The 12,474-nt window shown below is 36.1% G+C and overlaps 3 protein-coding genes across 3 annotated transcripts; 2 read left to right on the top strand and 1 right to left on the bottom strand.

Moving 5' to 3' along the window:
* Positions 1–1,902, top strand: LOC141822206 (CASP-like protein 5C1). The gene is made up of 3 exons (XM_074709643.1): positions 1–322; positions 1,379–1,511; positions 1,601–1,902. The coding sequence occupies exons 1-3, from the start codon at positions 192–194 to the stop codon at positions 1,793–1,795; spliced, it is 459 nt and encodes a 152-aa protein (XP_074565744.1). The 5' UTR covers positions 1–191; the 3' UTR covers positions 1,796–1,902.
* A 3,022-nt stretch (positions 1,903–4,924) lies between these two features.
* On the bottom strand, positions 4,925–8,909 carry LOC141822196 (putative hexosyltransferase MUCI70). Its single transcript, XM_074709630.1, has 6 exons — positions 8,582–8,909; positions 8,029–8,243; positions 6,212–6,388; positions 5,975–6,130; positions 5,467–5,743; positions 4,925–5,402 (listed from the first exon to the last, which is right to left on the bottom strand). The coding sequence occupies exons 1-6, from the start codon at positions 8,907–8,909 to the stop codon at positions 5,164–5,166; spliced, it is 1,392 nt and encodes a 463-aa protein (XP_074565731.1). The 3' UTR covers positions 4,925–5,163.
* A 245-nt stretch (positions 8,910–9,154) lies between these two features.
* On the top strand, positions 9,155–11,783 carry LOC141822410 (uncharacterized). The gene is made up of 2 exons (XM_074709856.1): positions 9,155–9,341; positions 11,426–11,783. Exons 1-2 carry the CDS (start codon positions 9,190–9,192, stop codon positions 11,502–11,504), a joined length of 231 nt encoding a protein of 76 aa, XP_074565957.1. The 5' UTR covers positions 9,155–9,189; the 3' UTR covers positions 11,505–11,783.
* The last annotated feature ends 691 nt before the right edge of the window (positions 11,784–12,474 follow it).

Genomic DNA, 12,474 nt, shown 5'->3' with positions numbered 1-12,474 from the left:
CGCTCTCTCTTCTCCCTTCGATTGCGATTCGATTCCTAGATCGAGAGGAAGGACAAAGCAGGGGAAGGGCATGAGATCGATCAGAGGAAGAGGAGGAGGCGGGGCGAGAGTAAGATGAGCGCCGAATCCGGCCGACGCGATCGCTCCTCCCGTCGAGGATCTCATGCCCTTGAGCCGCTCCTCACCGTGCGATGGATGAGACGCAGGGTTCCGTCGGAACCACCGCCAGCTTGTCCCTCAGGTTGGGGCAGGCGATTTTCTCCTCCGCCGCCCTACTCCTCATGTCCGTCGGCGTCGAGTTCTACAGCTATACCGCTTTCTGGTGCGATTCCTAATCCCTCTCCTTATCATCGATGATTTATTTCGTTTATGGCGTTGATGTTTTCCTTATGCATAGACGTTTTCTGGTATGGATTTTACGCCGTAGCTTGTTTTTCTCATGCATGTGTAGTGAAACTTTGACTTTATGCTCTGGTTTGTGGAAAATTGATAACTTTGACCAGTTTCTGTTGTCTATCAGTTTGATTTTTGGCAACGATAAATGAAAACGATGAATGAATGTTTATTAAATATGTAAAAAAGAAAAGGGATAGATCAGAAGGAAATTATTTAATTATTCTTTTAGTGTTGAATGGATGCATATAGAGAGGATGAAAGGGTTTTGAAAGTGAATGCTCAAATTCATGTCTTCAGATATCCGTCTTTTCTCATTATTTGACAAAGGAAACAATAAAAAACTGATCCATCTGTTCCACATCCAACTTTTGACTTGTCTACACTCTACACAAAAAACATAAACAGAACTACTGATTTCATCTTTCTTTTGCCATATTCCTGGATCAGAGTAAAATTTACTGGTGATATTTTAGTTTAGGGTTGAGTAGCTTAAATTCACTTCCTTGTAACTCCCATGGGCACTACTCTCTGTTGCTGTTGATTTTACTGACTAACAAAGATCAATCTTCGCTATTATTTTGATGCAAAAATAATTGTTTAGGTTGCTTGTATATGATGTGCATCTGAACTGAGCAGTATATATTAAAATGTTTGAGTTCATGTACAAGTAATCAATCAAACTATTTAGATGCATATGCATCCTTTACTCTTTTCCACTTTCAGGTGAGGTTAGTTTCATTTCTGATTTCTGATAGATTTTTTTCTTGAAGGTTGGATGAATTATGCAAGGTGCTTTTTTGCATCTGAAACATTTTGGGCAACCTAATGAAGACAGTTTAATGTTTTAGCTCATGTATCCTACTCTTGCATATTTTTCCAATAAATTAGTCATTGAAGCTTTCTTCTAAAGTTTTTTGATAATTTAAATAAACTTTTCTATTTTGAGGCAGTTTTACATGTGAATTTTTTTTTTACATAATAGCTTTCTAGTCACAATCATGGGATTGGTAATCCCTTGGAGCTGCACACTAGCAATGTTCGACATCTACTCAGCATTTTCAGGTTGCTCTTTACGACTTCCTGGCCTGATGGTAATCGTCGTCATAGGAGATATGGTGTGTATTTTCACCATATGATACTACAATTGCAATCATCTTCAGTTCTCTTTTTCCATTCATTGATTATCCAACTTCTACTCTGTCAGGTTCTGTCATTACTTTCCCTAGCTGCAGCTTCTGCCTCTGCTGGTGTTATAGATCTCCTCCTCCACTTTGATGGGAATTACTGCCCGCCGAAGTTTTGCGGTCGGTACCAGTTGTCCACTGCGATGGCATTCTTAGCTTGGTTTCTAACTGCTGCATCATCTCTTTTCAATCTGTGGCTTGTTGCTTCCTGGTGATATGATTTGGTAGATGGTAAATTCTATTTGTAGAGGTTGGAGATTGTTTCCTCCAGATCAACAGAATAATACTAGATTCTCTTGATAGATTTTCTTTCTTCTAAAAATCCCTGTGAATTGATTCATTCCTTCTCAAAATAGTCTTACAATTCTATCAGGTTTTGTTATCAAAACATGTCATTTTCTTAGACAACTCAGTGGCTATAGAGTAAACATGTAGAAGTGAATGGATGGAAGTTTACATGTAGATGCTTGTTTGCGTTTACTTGAAGCATTGAAGCAAATGTCAAGTGAATCAAGTGTTGCTGGTCTCGAACTCTGTCTGACTATTGTTGAACTCTGTTTTTCTTTTTCCTGAGAACCGAGCTGATCTGAGATTCCTGGTCCGAGCTGTCGAGATAGTACAACTTGTTGAGCTATCGAGTTGTCGAGCCATTTGGCCGAGTTCTCTAAGCCGTTTGAGCTCTTTTAGTCGAGGTTAGCAGGCTACAAGTAGTCCCAAGCTATCGAGTTGAACCGAGCTAGTCCGAGTTGGTATGAGATTTGAGTTGGTTTGAGCTGTCGAGATAGTTCAACTTCCTGAGCTCTCGAGTTGCTCAGTCATTAGGCCGAGTCATCTGAACTCTTTTAACCGTGGTCAACAGGCTACAAATAGACATGAATTATGATCTCCACTTGTTCATGATCTTCATGGGTATCTAACCCTCTCACATTGATAAATATCCACGTATATACTATATACTCTGCGAAGTGGGCTCTCTCGAACTCTCTGTTTTTTTTTTTCTCTTTTTATTCTACTGTTGATGTACCATATAACTTAGACATTAAAAGGATTTCGTCAGAACAACTCCTCGTGAATCTTTTGATGCATGTTATTTATAGCTGTCAATTTGGATTAAGCTCACGGAGTTGGTCCGCTCCGCCAAGTAATTTAAGCAGATTGAGTTGAAATTTTATCAATCCATTTTAAGATGGATTGGTCCATCTAAGTCCACGATCCGCAGAGGTTGGCCTACGGCGGATTTAGATTGGTCCGCAGATTAAAAAAGTTTATTTATTTATTTTAAAATTTACAATTGAAGTAGAAAACTCAATGAATTAGTAAGTTTGATCCATTTAAATTACAATTCAAACTTAAAAATTATAATTCAAAATTAAAAATTTTAACTTAATCAATTTAAATTATAATTTAAATTTAAAATTTTTAATATTTTTAATGTTTTTAATATTTTTTTTATTTTTTAACAAGCCTGTGGGTTGGCTGTTTAATCCGCGGTCCACCTTAAGTTGGGTTAGGTTGGAGATTTCCTAATCCGCCAAGTTGGTGGATTGACCCGCTCCACCATAGGTTAGTCTATTTGGCAGCTCTAATGTTATTTTTTTTAGTTGACCACATCATGAGGAGAAATCTTCAACGTCATCGATTCCATAGTGCAGAGATAGATTTCTACCGCATTAGGGCATAAATTAAAATGCCACCTTCTATTTTTGTTATCGTTAGTCATTTCATTTTGAAAAATATCAAGTAGCACTCCATTCGATTTCTAATTTCATAACAATGCTTTATTCTATTTTTCATTTTAAAAATACTTTTGTTTCGGTACTATTTTAACAGCTTTTTTTTTTTTTGCCAATAATGCTTATGACGTAAAGTAAAATTATTCCTACCTAATTATATTAAAAATTCTTGTTTGATACGATTAAAATTATTCCAACTTTAACTCATACTGCTATAAATAATTTTAGTTAAATTGTTTAAAATTTTGAATAAATCTATTACATAGATATATAGTAATTCTAAACAAAATTATTATAAGTTGAAACAAGTTCAAGGATAGGATACATTCGCATGAAGAAAGAGTTAGGATGTCATTTTAATATTCTAAAATTTAGGGTGGTCTTTTTAAGAAAACAATATATAGCCTTTTTAATTTTTATCCTATTTTATTTTTTTGATATGTGGAGGGAACCTTCCAGGAAATGCTACAAAAGACTCTTCGGATGATATATTTAATTATATTGCAAACAGCAAGTGTATACATATTAATATACTTTAACGTAAAAGGTAAAATTCGTCATCCCAATAGTCTCATACGGTCAATTTTATGATCATCTATGAGGAGGTGAATCGAGAAGTTGCAGTTGGTCATAATAGAGGAAAGCATTATCTTAACTTCATTGAGATTCGATCCTTGTCCATTTCAACAATCCTACACCATCATAATCAATTTAATTATGCCTATACACACTATAGAGTCTTTAATTCCCACTTTGAGCAGCTGATTCATCATGAACTTAATCATCTTCCATGATGATTGTGGGGGAATTTTCTTTTCACAATTGGGATTACTTTAGAATTAGCTTTACATGGTTGATTGCTTAATAAAAAATGTTAAAGTTTTTTTGATTGTTTATCAGAGGTTGTGGATCAAATTAACTTGTTTTATGATTGAATTGCTTGTAAAGTAGAAAAGTGGTGTGTGCTTATATTGATAGATTCACTCAAATATGAAAAAGAAAGAGAAAATTAATAAAAAGATTAATTATTCTTTTCTTTATTAATTGTAGACTTTTTGACCACTAATATTATACTTCAGTAAAAGGTAAAATTCAAACTATGCCAAACCATCTGTGATGGTAAATTGAAAAACTACAGTTTCACGATGAAAGAGAACATTATCTCGATCGATTCGATCCAAACTCATCCTTCCTCGCAATCGAAGGTTAGGGACGCAAAATTGCTCTTCTTCTCGCGGCTCTCATTCTCTCCACTTTCCTCCTCCTCAAACCTTCCTCCTACTAAACATAGATTTACTTATGAGATCATGAAAAACACCTATGTTATTTTTACTAGGTGATAATATCCTTATAAAGATTATATACCTAACAACACATATACTATTCTAACAGTGCATACAAGATTTGGAATATCTAAAAATATTATGTTTAATATAGAAATAATTTCAAAAATAAATCTTCATACCAAACATATGAGAAAGCACCATCTATGCATGTGCAACAAAAATATTAAATGATTTTAAAAATACATTACAAAAAGTATAAAAAGGTGCAACAAAAATATTAAATGATTTTAAAAATACATTAATAAGGATTTATTCAACACCTATATTACAAAATTCTCATCACTAGGTAGATTTCATAATCCTACACCAAATCACTAGGCAGGTGGAATGGAAGAAGAAACAAACTCAGAACTAATCACTTAAGAACTGCTGGAATCACTATCATTTCACTAAAACAAATGAAATAATGATCACTAAACCCTATATCATCTCTTCAATATCAGTGAAGAAGATAATCCGAAAAGAATTAGATGTGTGTTTGGTGGGTATTTAAGCATCAAAGGGTTAACTGGTTTGCTTTACAAGAGGTTTCACCTTGCGGGTGTGCCCGATACTGTTCACGAGATCTTTTCTGGTGCATACAGGAAACATATTTACTCGAGGGATCTTTAGACGTCGGAGAACATATGGGAAGCTTAGTTGATCTCTTGACGTGAATCGAACGACCTCATTGAACCAGAGACACATGAAAATATTTGTTGATGGAGTGTGCTCCCTCACTATCACAGATGCTTCAGCTAGAGCTGCAAAGCAATAATACTATCAGTGATCAGCCCTCATTTGTGTAGTTAAGACTAGGATATCAACCTTTCTTTCCATTCAGCCTCTTCTCGTCGGGAATACCATCTTGTCTATACTGATTTAGTTGAATTTCAACTTCTTCTGGTGTGGCTTTGTGTTTCTTAATAACAGCCTTTGCTTCGTCATAGAGGCTGCTCCGAGCTCCATGCTCAGAAATGGCAAGCACAGAATTAGTGCGCCAGAGTAGAGCTTCAAGTACACCAATTGGATCCCTTCGAAACTGAGACTTTGAGTCAACCCAAATTGAAAACCTTGCGTTGGGGAAAAGTCGATGGCTCAACATCTGAAACAAACCAGGGGTGATTAACATACAAATTCCACAAATGACATGCAAATTGAAAACCATGAGTTAGGGAAAAGTTGATGGCTCAACATCTGAAGCAAACAAGGGGTGATTAACATACAGATCTCATAAATCACAAGCAAATGCAGTAGATTCTCAGATAAAATAATATCTGGCTAAACTGACTGGTGAAAAGTGTATTCTCTATGAATTATGATGACTTAGAAATACCTTGGGTATTTTCCCATTCAGTCGTTGATCTGAGAAAGGAAGATCCTTGACAACCACAATGCGCCATTTACCAATGAATTGGTCTTCACCAATTACTTTCCCATTCTTTTGCTGGGATGAAAGAGTAACTTCGTCCCAGAATGCCACATAGCAAACCTGCATGTGAAGTAGATTGATGATTGATTCCATGAATGATGAAAAATTGTCCTGTGTAAGAAACACCGTGGCAGTCCAAACCTTCTTAAGTGATGCATATGTCATTCCGATAGGTTGGTACAGATCATCCCCTCCACCAAATGCACATGTTGAGACTGCCACTTTGCAGGTTTTCAGATAATCTTTGTCGGCATCAGGAATTTTAAATCCTCCTCTTTCACTGTAAAAGCCACAATGCACGGCAGCAGTTTCATTAACCTGAAACAAGGATGTGCCAAAATTAAATATAACATATAAGACAGCCACTGCTCATCCAAAGATATTTCTCTGGTTATCTGCTCTCGTTTCAAGTTTACTAGAGTTCCAGCGAGGCAAGCTATCTTCGTTGACACTTTCTAGATGAGTAGATAGAATAAGACATAATGTTGCTGATATAAGATTGTGAGCAGAGTTACTGTGTGCTTATCATGCACACTCGTGAACTAGTGAATTGACTCATAAGGACAGATTTTCTTGCAAGTCACAAATAAACCTATCTAAAGACTCACAAACATGCCACTTACAGGCTCAACCATTAACTATGAGATTATCAACAAGCTTACATATAGACTCATGAATGAGCTCATTTTTAAGCTTGATGTGACCTTGTGATCTATCAAATGCTTATGTTATAGGTTGTAAGATAAGTTCAAGCTTCATAACTATTACCATCATCAAATCATGTTTGTCCCAATTATTTGGGGTCGATTCCATGAATCTTATCCCTTCATTAAGCCCTATGCAAGATTATACCACTAATAATCAAATTTTTAATTAAATTTCACTAATAATTTCTTTGACCTCTCTCTATCCCATATGAGTTTTGCTCTGATAAAATATAGAATCTTTTGATTATCTTTGAAGATACGCATACTGTCTTAACCTTTTTTCTATCATTTTATCACTAATTGGAACAACACTTAATTGCACCTTAATATTGATTGCATCTCACAACCTCAAGGGCCAACAGAGTTTGGAGAGATGGTTCAGGCAGATTCATAAACACCACTTGCATTGACAGAACATGCATCACCATGGAGGTCCTTGGGGCATCGGGCCATACCACTAAACCGGTGCCAACATGGCATCAACCCTGCGACAATTCAGTTGATGTCGCACCTAGGATGCATGAAAAACCTAACGATATGGCCACGAGTTCCAAGGTCTGTAAATACAAACCCAAGGAATAGAGTAAGGGAGGCTGGCAATAGAGAGAGAGGTTCCATCATGACTGAAATTTCACCATGGGAATTCCCCTTGGTCGACCACTTGGCCACTCAGTTCTTAATTCCTACCTAGACTCCACACCTCAATAATCCACATTTGATCCTCAGCCTCGCTCTTTGCTGATTTCGTCCAGTTTGATCCTATAGAAGACCTGTTCCAACGTTCCGTTGGAAGGCCCATAACATTTGTTGGTTGACCTTAACAAATATTAATATTTTTAAAATTTTATGCTTTCTAGTAACCTCACACTAAATGTGTTTGATATCAAAATGAGAGATTTTAAGCTATAACTTATGTTTGTGTCAGATTCCAATATAAATTGAATTTTTCAGCTAATTTGAAATAAGCACAAACCATTAAGCTGCCTAAGAAAAGCTAGAAAATGTTTTAGCTCTGTAAAATTTAGGAAATACAAGCTAGATATACTTTTGTAGTTGAATCATGCTGAAAAATTGAAGGAAGAGCACCACTTGGTTCAACTCGGTTGTAGCCCTAAGTTTATGGATAGTTGATAGTTCATTAATACGTGCAACATGCAATCAAATAACCTCTCACATGATACAGAAAAACAGGGAATGACTACTGGAAGTATAATGAAGCACTGGAAAATGATAAAAGGAGCAGAATAAGACCTTGAAACTTTGTTCTCTTTCGCCAAGTGTTGGATATCCAGTAAACAAATTAAACCTTGCAGTTTCTGTTTTCGGCATAAATGTATCATTGCCTTCAACATGGTGTTCACCAGTCTCTATTTTGTATAGCACACTCTTGGCAGGGAAATCAGCTTCTGCAGATGCCGGGAACTCTAATTTTTCTATCTGCTCTGCATTAAGGATTTTAAGGCAGGCTGCCAAATCAAGAGAATGAATGTTAGTGAAAGAACTAAATTTGACTCGTTTTTGATACTGAACAACTCGTAGCTAACACTAATCTAAGATTTCCAAATGTTAAAGGATTAGAACATAATGATTATAGTCAAACATGCATTTCAATGGATGAACAACATGCTGGCCAGAAATGTTATTTGTTGATTCTTCGCATTGCATTGAGTTTTTGTCAATTTCTGGTTCATTAAGAGATCAATTTTTTCATCGAGAAAATTTCCCAAATGGAATGATAACCAAGGAAAATATACAAAGGTCCGAATTTTATCATGAAAAGAGAAGAGATTTCAAGATAGCATACGCTCTCTAACACCGTGAACGACTCTAGTCATCCGATCGAGGCGATTTAGGTTCCGCGGCGACTCCTCCTCCTTGGAGGAAGCGCTCAGATTGGGTCGGTCATCGTCGGGAAGCTTCCTCACCACCCTCGAGATCTCGAAGAGAAGTACAATGGCTGGGAGGAACAGCAACACTGGCCACCATCGGATCGCGGTCCTCGCCGCCCGCGGGAGGATCTCGCGCCGCCCTCCAGGCCGCGGCTTCTTGCGCTTATGGCGAGGGCGAACTCGCGTCATCCCCGCGACATCGCCGCCGTCCTCGGAGATGGAGACGGAGACGCTGTTCAACATCGAAGATGCCGTGCGTCCAACGAGGATCCTGAGATGCTGAAATAACGGTGTTAATAAAACCGGTTTATATCATTGTCACAGTTATGTGCTTAATATAACGACCGTTTTGCAAATAGTGAATTCCAATTTAGGATCCATCACAGCGTAAATAACGGTATTAATGAAACCGGTTTACATCATTGTCGCAGTCATGTGCTTCATATAATCAACCGTTTTATTCACAAATCCGGTATCGATGTTGTCGTCTCAGTTCCAGTTCAATTAGGGAAGAAGAGAGACGATGGCGCTGACCAACTTCATAGTGACGGTAGTGGGCGTGACCGCCGCCGTCCTCCTCCTCCGCAGCGACGTGAAACAGTCCGCCGCTATATTCCGCCGAAACGTGCGCCACATCCGCCAGTGGCTCGAAGAAGAGTCCGCCTCCGCTTCCAAGTAAGAAAGTTTGCAACTGTAAAACCGTTTTATTCTTCGAGTAAACTGTATGACACGATTCTTTGTGCATATGATTCAGCTTATTGTTCCTTTGTTTGATTATTGGCCATTTGACCTTGCGTAGATCGTTCATGTATCTTACTACTCTGAGATACTCTTTCACACTAGCACGATGTGTTCCTTAAAGTTTTAAGTATTTATTTGGCCATTTCAAGCATTTCATATCACCATTGAGTTGATTATAAACATCTGCTAATGGCGATTTAAAATCTTGTTTTTTTCCTCAAAAAATGATATCACCCAAGTGCGTGAGTATATATTTTTTCAGCTAACATGCATTTTATAACCTAAGAAAGCATCGATCTTTTAGAATCTATGGACCTATTGCTTATTGTTAATGTCCTTTTAGCTTGCGTTTGCGACCCCATTTTCTTAAGGAATAATGTTTCTAGACATTAAACTGAGAATAGTTGATTAACCTAGAGCTTCTAATTCGGTTACTTAAGTTTGTATGTGAAAATTTCTAGGGTTTTGTGTTCATGTAATGAGTTTGGTAGTTTGTAAATTAGCCTATTTAGGATAAAATAAGAGATTGCAGGTGGATGTTTGCTCCAAGTTGATCTCTGATTTTGTTTTGAGGCCTAGTAGCATTTTAGATATTACATCGAGAATGTATAAACTATTTGATTGATAATTATAATAATAGGCAACCAGGTGCATCAATTCATGAATTAAATTAATAGGAGAGATCATATAGCAAATTGGAGATCTGAATATGCCAACTGTTTGCTTAGTTGAAGATATTCAACAATGTAAAACCAAGTAGAATCCTCCAATGAAACTATTAAATATAAAATACATTGGAAAAAAAAATCAAAAGTGCTTCTGAGTAGCTAGCTGTTATATGGGGAAAAAAAAATCAAAAGTCATCTAATAAAACATAATAAACAATAACCAAAATTACCATATATGGAATACATGAATCCCATTTAGCATAACAATTAACAAGGAGCAAAGCTTCTGAGTAGCTAGCTGTTATACTTCCCAAGAACTAAATAATTCCACACTGAATTTCTTTTTCTTCAAAATTTGATGACTCTCGTGTGTGTATTATCAACCATGTTTTTTCCTTACCAAAAGTGCTTCCACTTCTGGATAGTTGAAAGGATGTGAACTATCATTGATCCAACAATTCTATAACAATCACATCCAGAGTAGAAAGACACAAAAGCCAAAATGTAATACAAAATATAGGAAAAAAGCTGATTTTCTTGCAGGTATCATATGAAGTAAACACATACATGAACCTAATACATCGATGCCTTTGGTCCTTGTTAGTTATTACCACCAATCTACATCATCATGAGATATCTGAACCAATTCCTCAATTGCATTTAGAGATAGGATATACTTGTTGGAAATCCATAGGTGGTTGGTGGGGAAGATAGTTCTGTACTTGTGATGAGTTCATTTATGGGGAAAGAAAGATTTGTGTCAATCTGAGCCATTTTTCTCAATCACATTAAGAGATAGAAAAAGACATTGAAATCAAATGGTGGCCAGTGGAGAAAGATAATTCTGTAGTTGTGATGAGATAGTTCTATAATGCAAATATCTCTATTTTAGTGTGAATTGACTTTGTTACTTAACTGTCATATTTTCTGTGTCGTTGCTCTTTGAGGCTTTTGCTTGTAAAACTAAGAAGCTACAAAGTAACCTTTCCACACTTTTTGGTATTTTAAATTGTGTCTGAATAAAGATTGATCCAACCTCACAAATTTTTAGAGAGTTTTTAAAGTCACATCCACTTGTGTGTTCTTACTCTTGATTCATAACATTTCTTAATGATTTTGCATATTATGTCCATTATAATATGCACTCAAGCTCATTTTAGGTCAAATATGGTGTGTCTAGTAGTTGCTCAACAGGGAAATTCTATTGCTTCTTGTTTCTCTTTGCAACTAGGTCACAGAGCTTCTAATGCTCATTCTTCCCCCATAATTTTAAGGAAAATTGTTTTTTTTTTCTCGCAGCAGCGATTCCAATCTCTGCCCTTTATCTTACACATCATCCATCTTCTACAGATCTGTGGAACGATCAGCACCAAAGGAGTTGGATTCTCAGGCAGTGAAGAAAGACATTCCCAAGGATGAGAAGCATTAGAACAGAAGAGTCTCAAATGGATGTGAATTACAGTGTTATTTTCTTGTAGGAATGCTTGTATTTTTGTTCCTCAAATAAGAGCTATCTGGGAATTTTTGTAAGTGATTTTGTTGTAAAGTTCAACTAATGGTGAAAGCCAGATATCCTAACCGGACTAGACAAAGTAGCTCATTGTTCGCTCCGTGCGCAGCTTGTTGGATTCCTCAAGCAACTGTATAAGCAGTGTTTATTTAGACACTAATTTTCCATAGCTCATGTATTTTTTGTATATATATTTGGTAGAGGAATTTTTTTTTTTCTGATTTATCTATTGGATAAATTTAGAGTACAATTTATACCTCTGCAAGGGGAGTCATAATTCGTGTGGAAAAATTGTGTTAAGGACTTCATAGTTTCCATTCAAAAGTGTGGACTTTTGGGGATCAAATTAAATGAAGAATTGAATGCCCTGTGGACTTTGTGAATTCCATTTGATTGGTTCTAGTCAAAATTTTATTTCCACTTGAACTTGGTCAAAATTATTCCGACATTAATTAAAATTACTCAATTATTAGTTAAAATTACTTCAACATTAATTAAAATTATTCTAACACTAATAAAAACTATCCCAATGATGGACAAAACTATTCCAACTTAGTTAAAACTATTTTAACACTATTATATTAGTTTTGATCAAAATTATTATAACAGAGTGTTAGATTGATTAGATAAAAATCATAATTTAGGAAGAAAATCTAAAATATGACACTAAAAAAAATAGAATGCTCTTTTGGGATAATGAAAATAAGAGAGGCTTTTTATAACAAAAGAGTAGAGGAGGGGAAAGATTCATGCTCACATTTCATTATTCATCTCGTACTACACTTAAATCATACAAACCATATATAACTAGGCATGATAAAGCAAATCGACAAGTATCTTTATGACTTAATATCAAGATCTTATATTTCAAATTCATCCTCACCAAACA

This window comes from Curcuma longa, chromosome 2 (assembly GCF_044706935.1).
Source record: "Curcuma longa cultivar G26 ecotype Majalengka, Jawa Barat chromosome 2, ITB_CL_G26_1.1, whole genome shotgun sequence".
NCBI lineage: Eukaryota > Viridiplantae > Streptophyta > Magnoliopsida > Zingiberales > Zingiberaceae > Curcuma > Curcuma longa.
The sequence above is the reverse complement of the archived record's forward strand: the minus strand, read 5'-3'. Positions and strand labels throughout refer to the sequence as shown.

What these genes read in the sequence shown, in the direction of transcription:
- LOC141822410 (XM_074709856.1), top strand. Translation starts at nt 9,190, where the DNA reads ATGGCGCTGACCAACTTCATAGTGACGGTAGTGGGCGTGACCGCCGCC. An exon ending in GAGTCCGCCTCCGCTTCCAA is followed by an intron (nt 9,342 to 11,425) that starts GTAAGAAAGTTT and finishes CATCTTCTACAG; the next exon opens with ATCTGTGGAACGATCAGCAC.
- LOC141822196 (XM_074709630.1), bottom strand. Translation starts at nt 8,909, where the DNA reads ATGTTGAACAGCGTCTCCGTCTCCATCTCCGAGGACGGCGGCGATGTC. An exon ending in AAAGAGAACAAAGTTTCAAG is followed by an intron (nt 6,389 to 8,028) that starts GTCTTATTCTGC and finishes TCCTTGTTTCAG; the next exon opens with GTTAATGAAACTGCTGCCGT. An exon ending in TGAATGGGAAAATACCCAAG is followed by an intron (nt 5,744 to 5,974) that starts GTATTTCTAAGT and finishes GGTTTGTTTCAG; the next exon opens with ATGTTGAGCCATCGACTTTT.
- LOC141822206 (XM_074709643.1), top strand. Translation starts at nt 192, where the DNA reads ATGGATGAGACGCAGGGTTCCGTCGGAACCACCGCCAGCTTGTCCCTC. An exon ending in TACAGCTATACCGCTTTCTG is followed by an intron (nt 323 to 1,378) that starts GTGCGATTCCTA and finishes TTTACATAATAG; the next exon opens with CTTTCTAGTCACAATCATGG. An exon ending in TCGTCGTCATAGGAGATATG is followed by an intron (nt 1,512 to 1,600) that starts GTGTGTATTTTC and finishes CTACTCTGTCAG; the next exon opens with GTTCTGTCATTACTTTCCCT.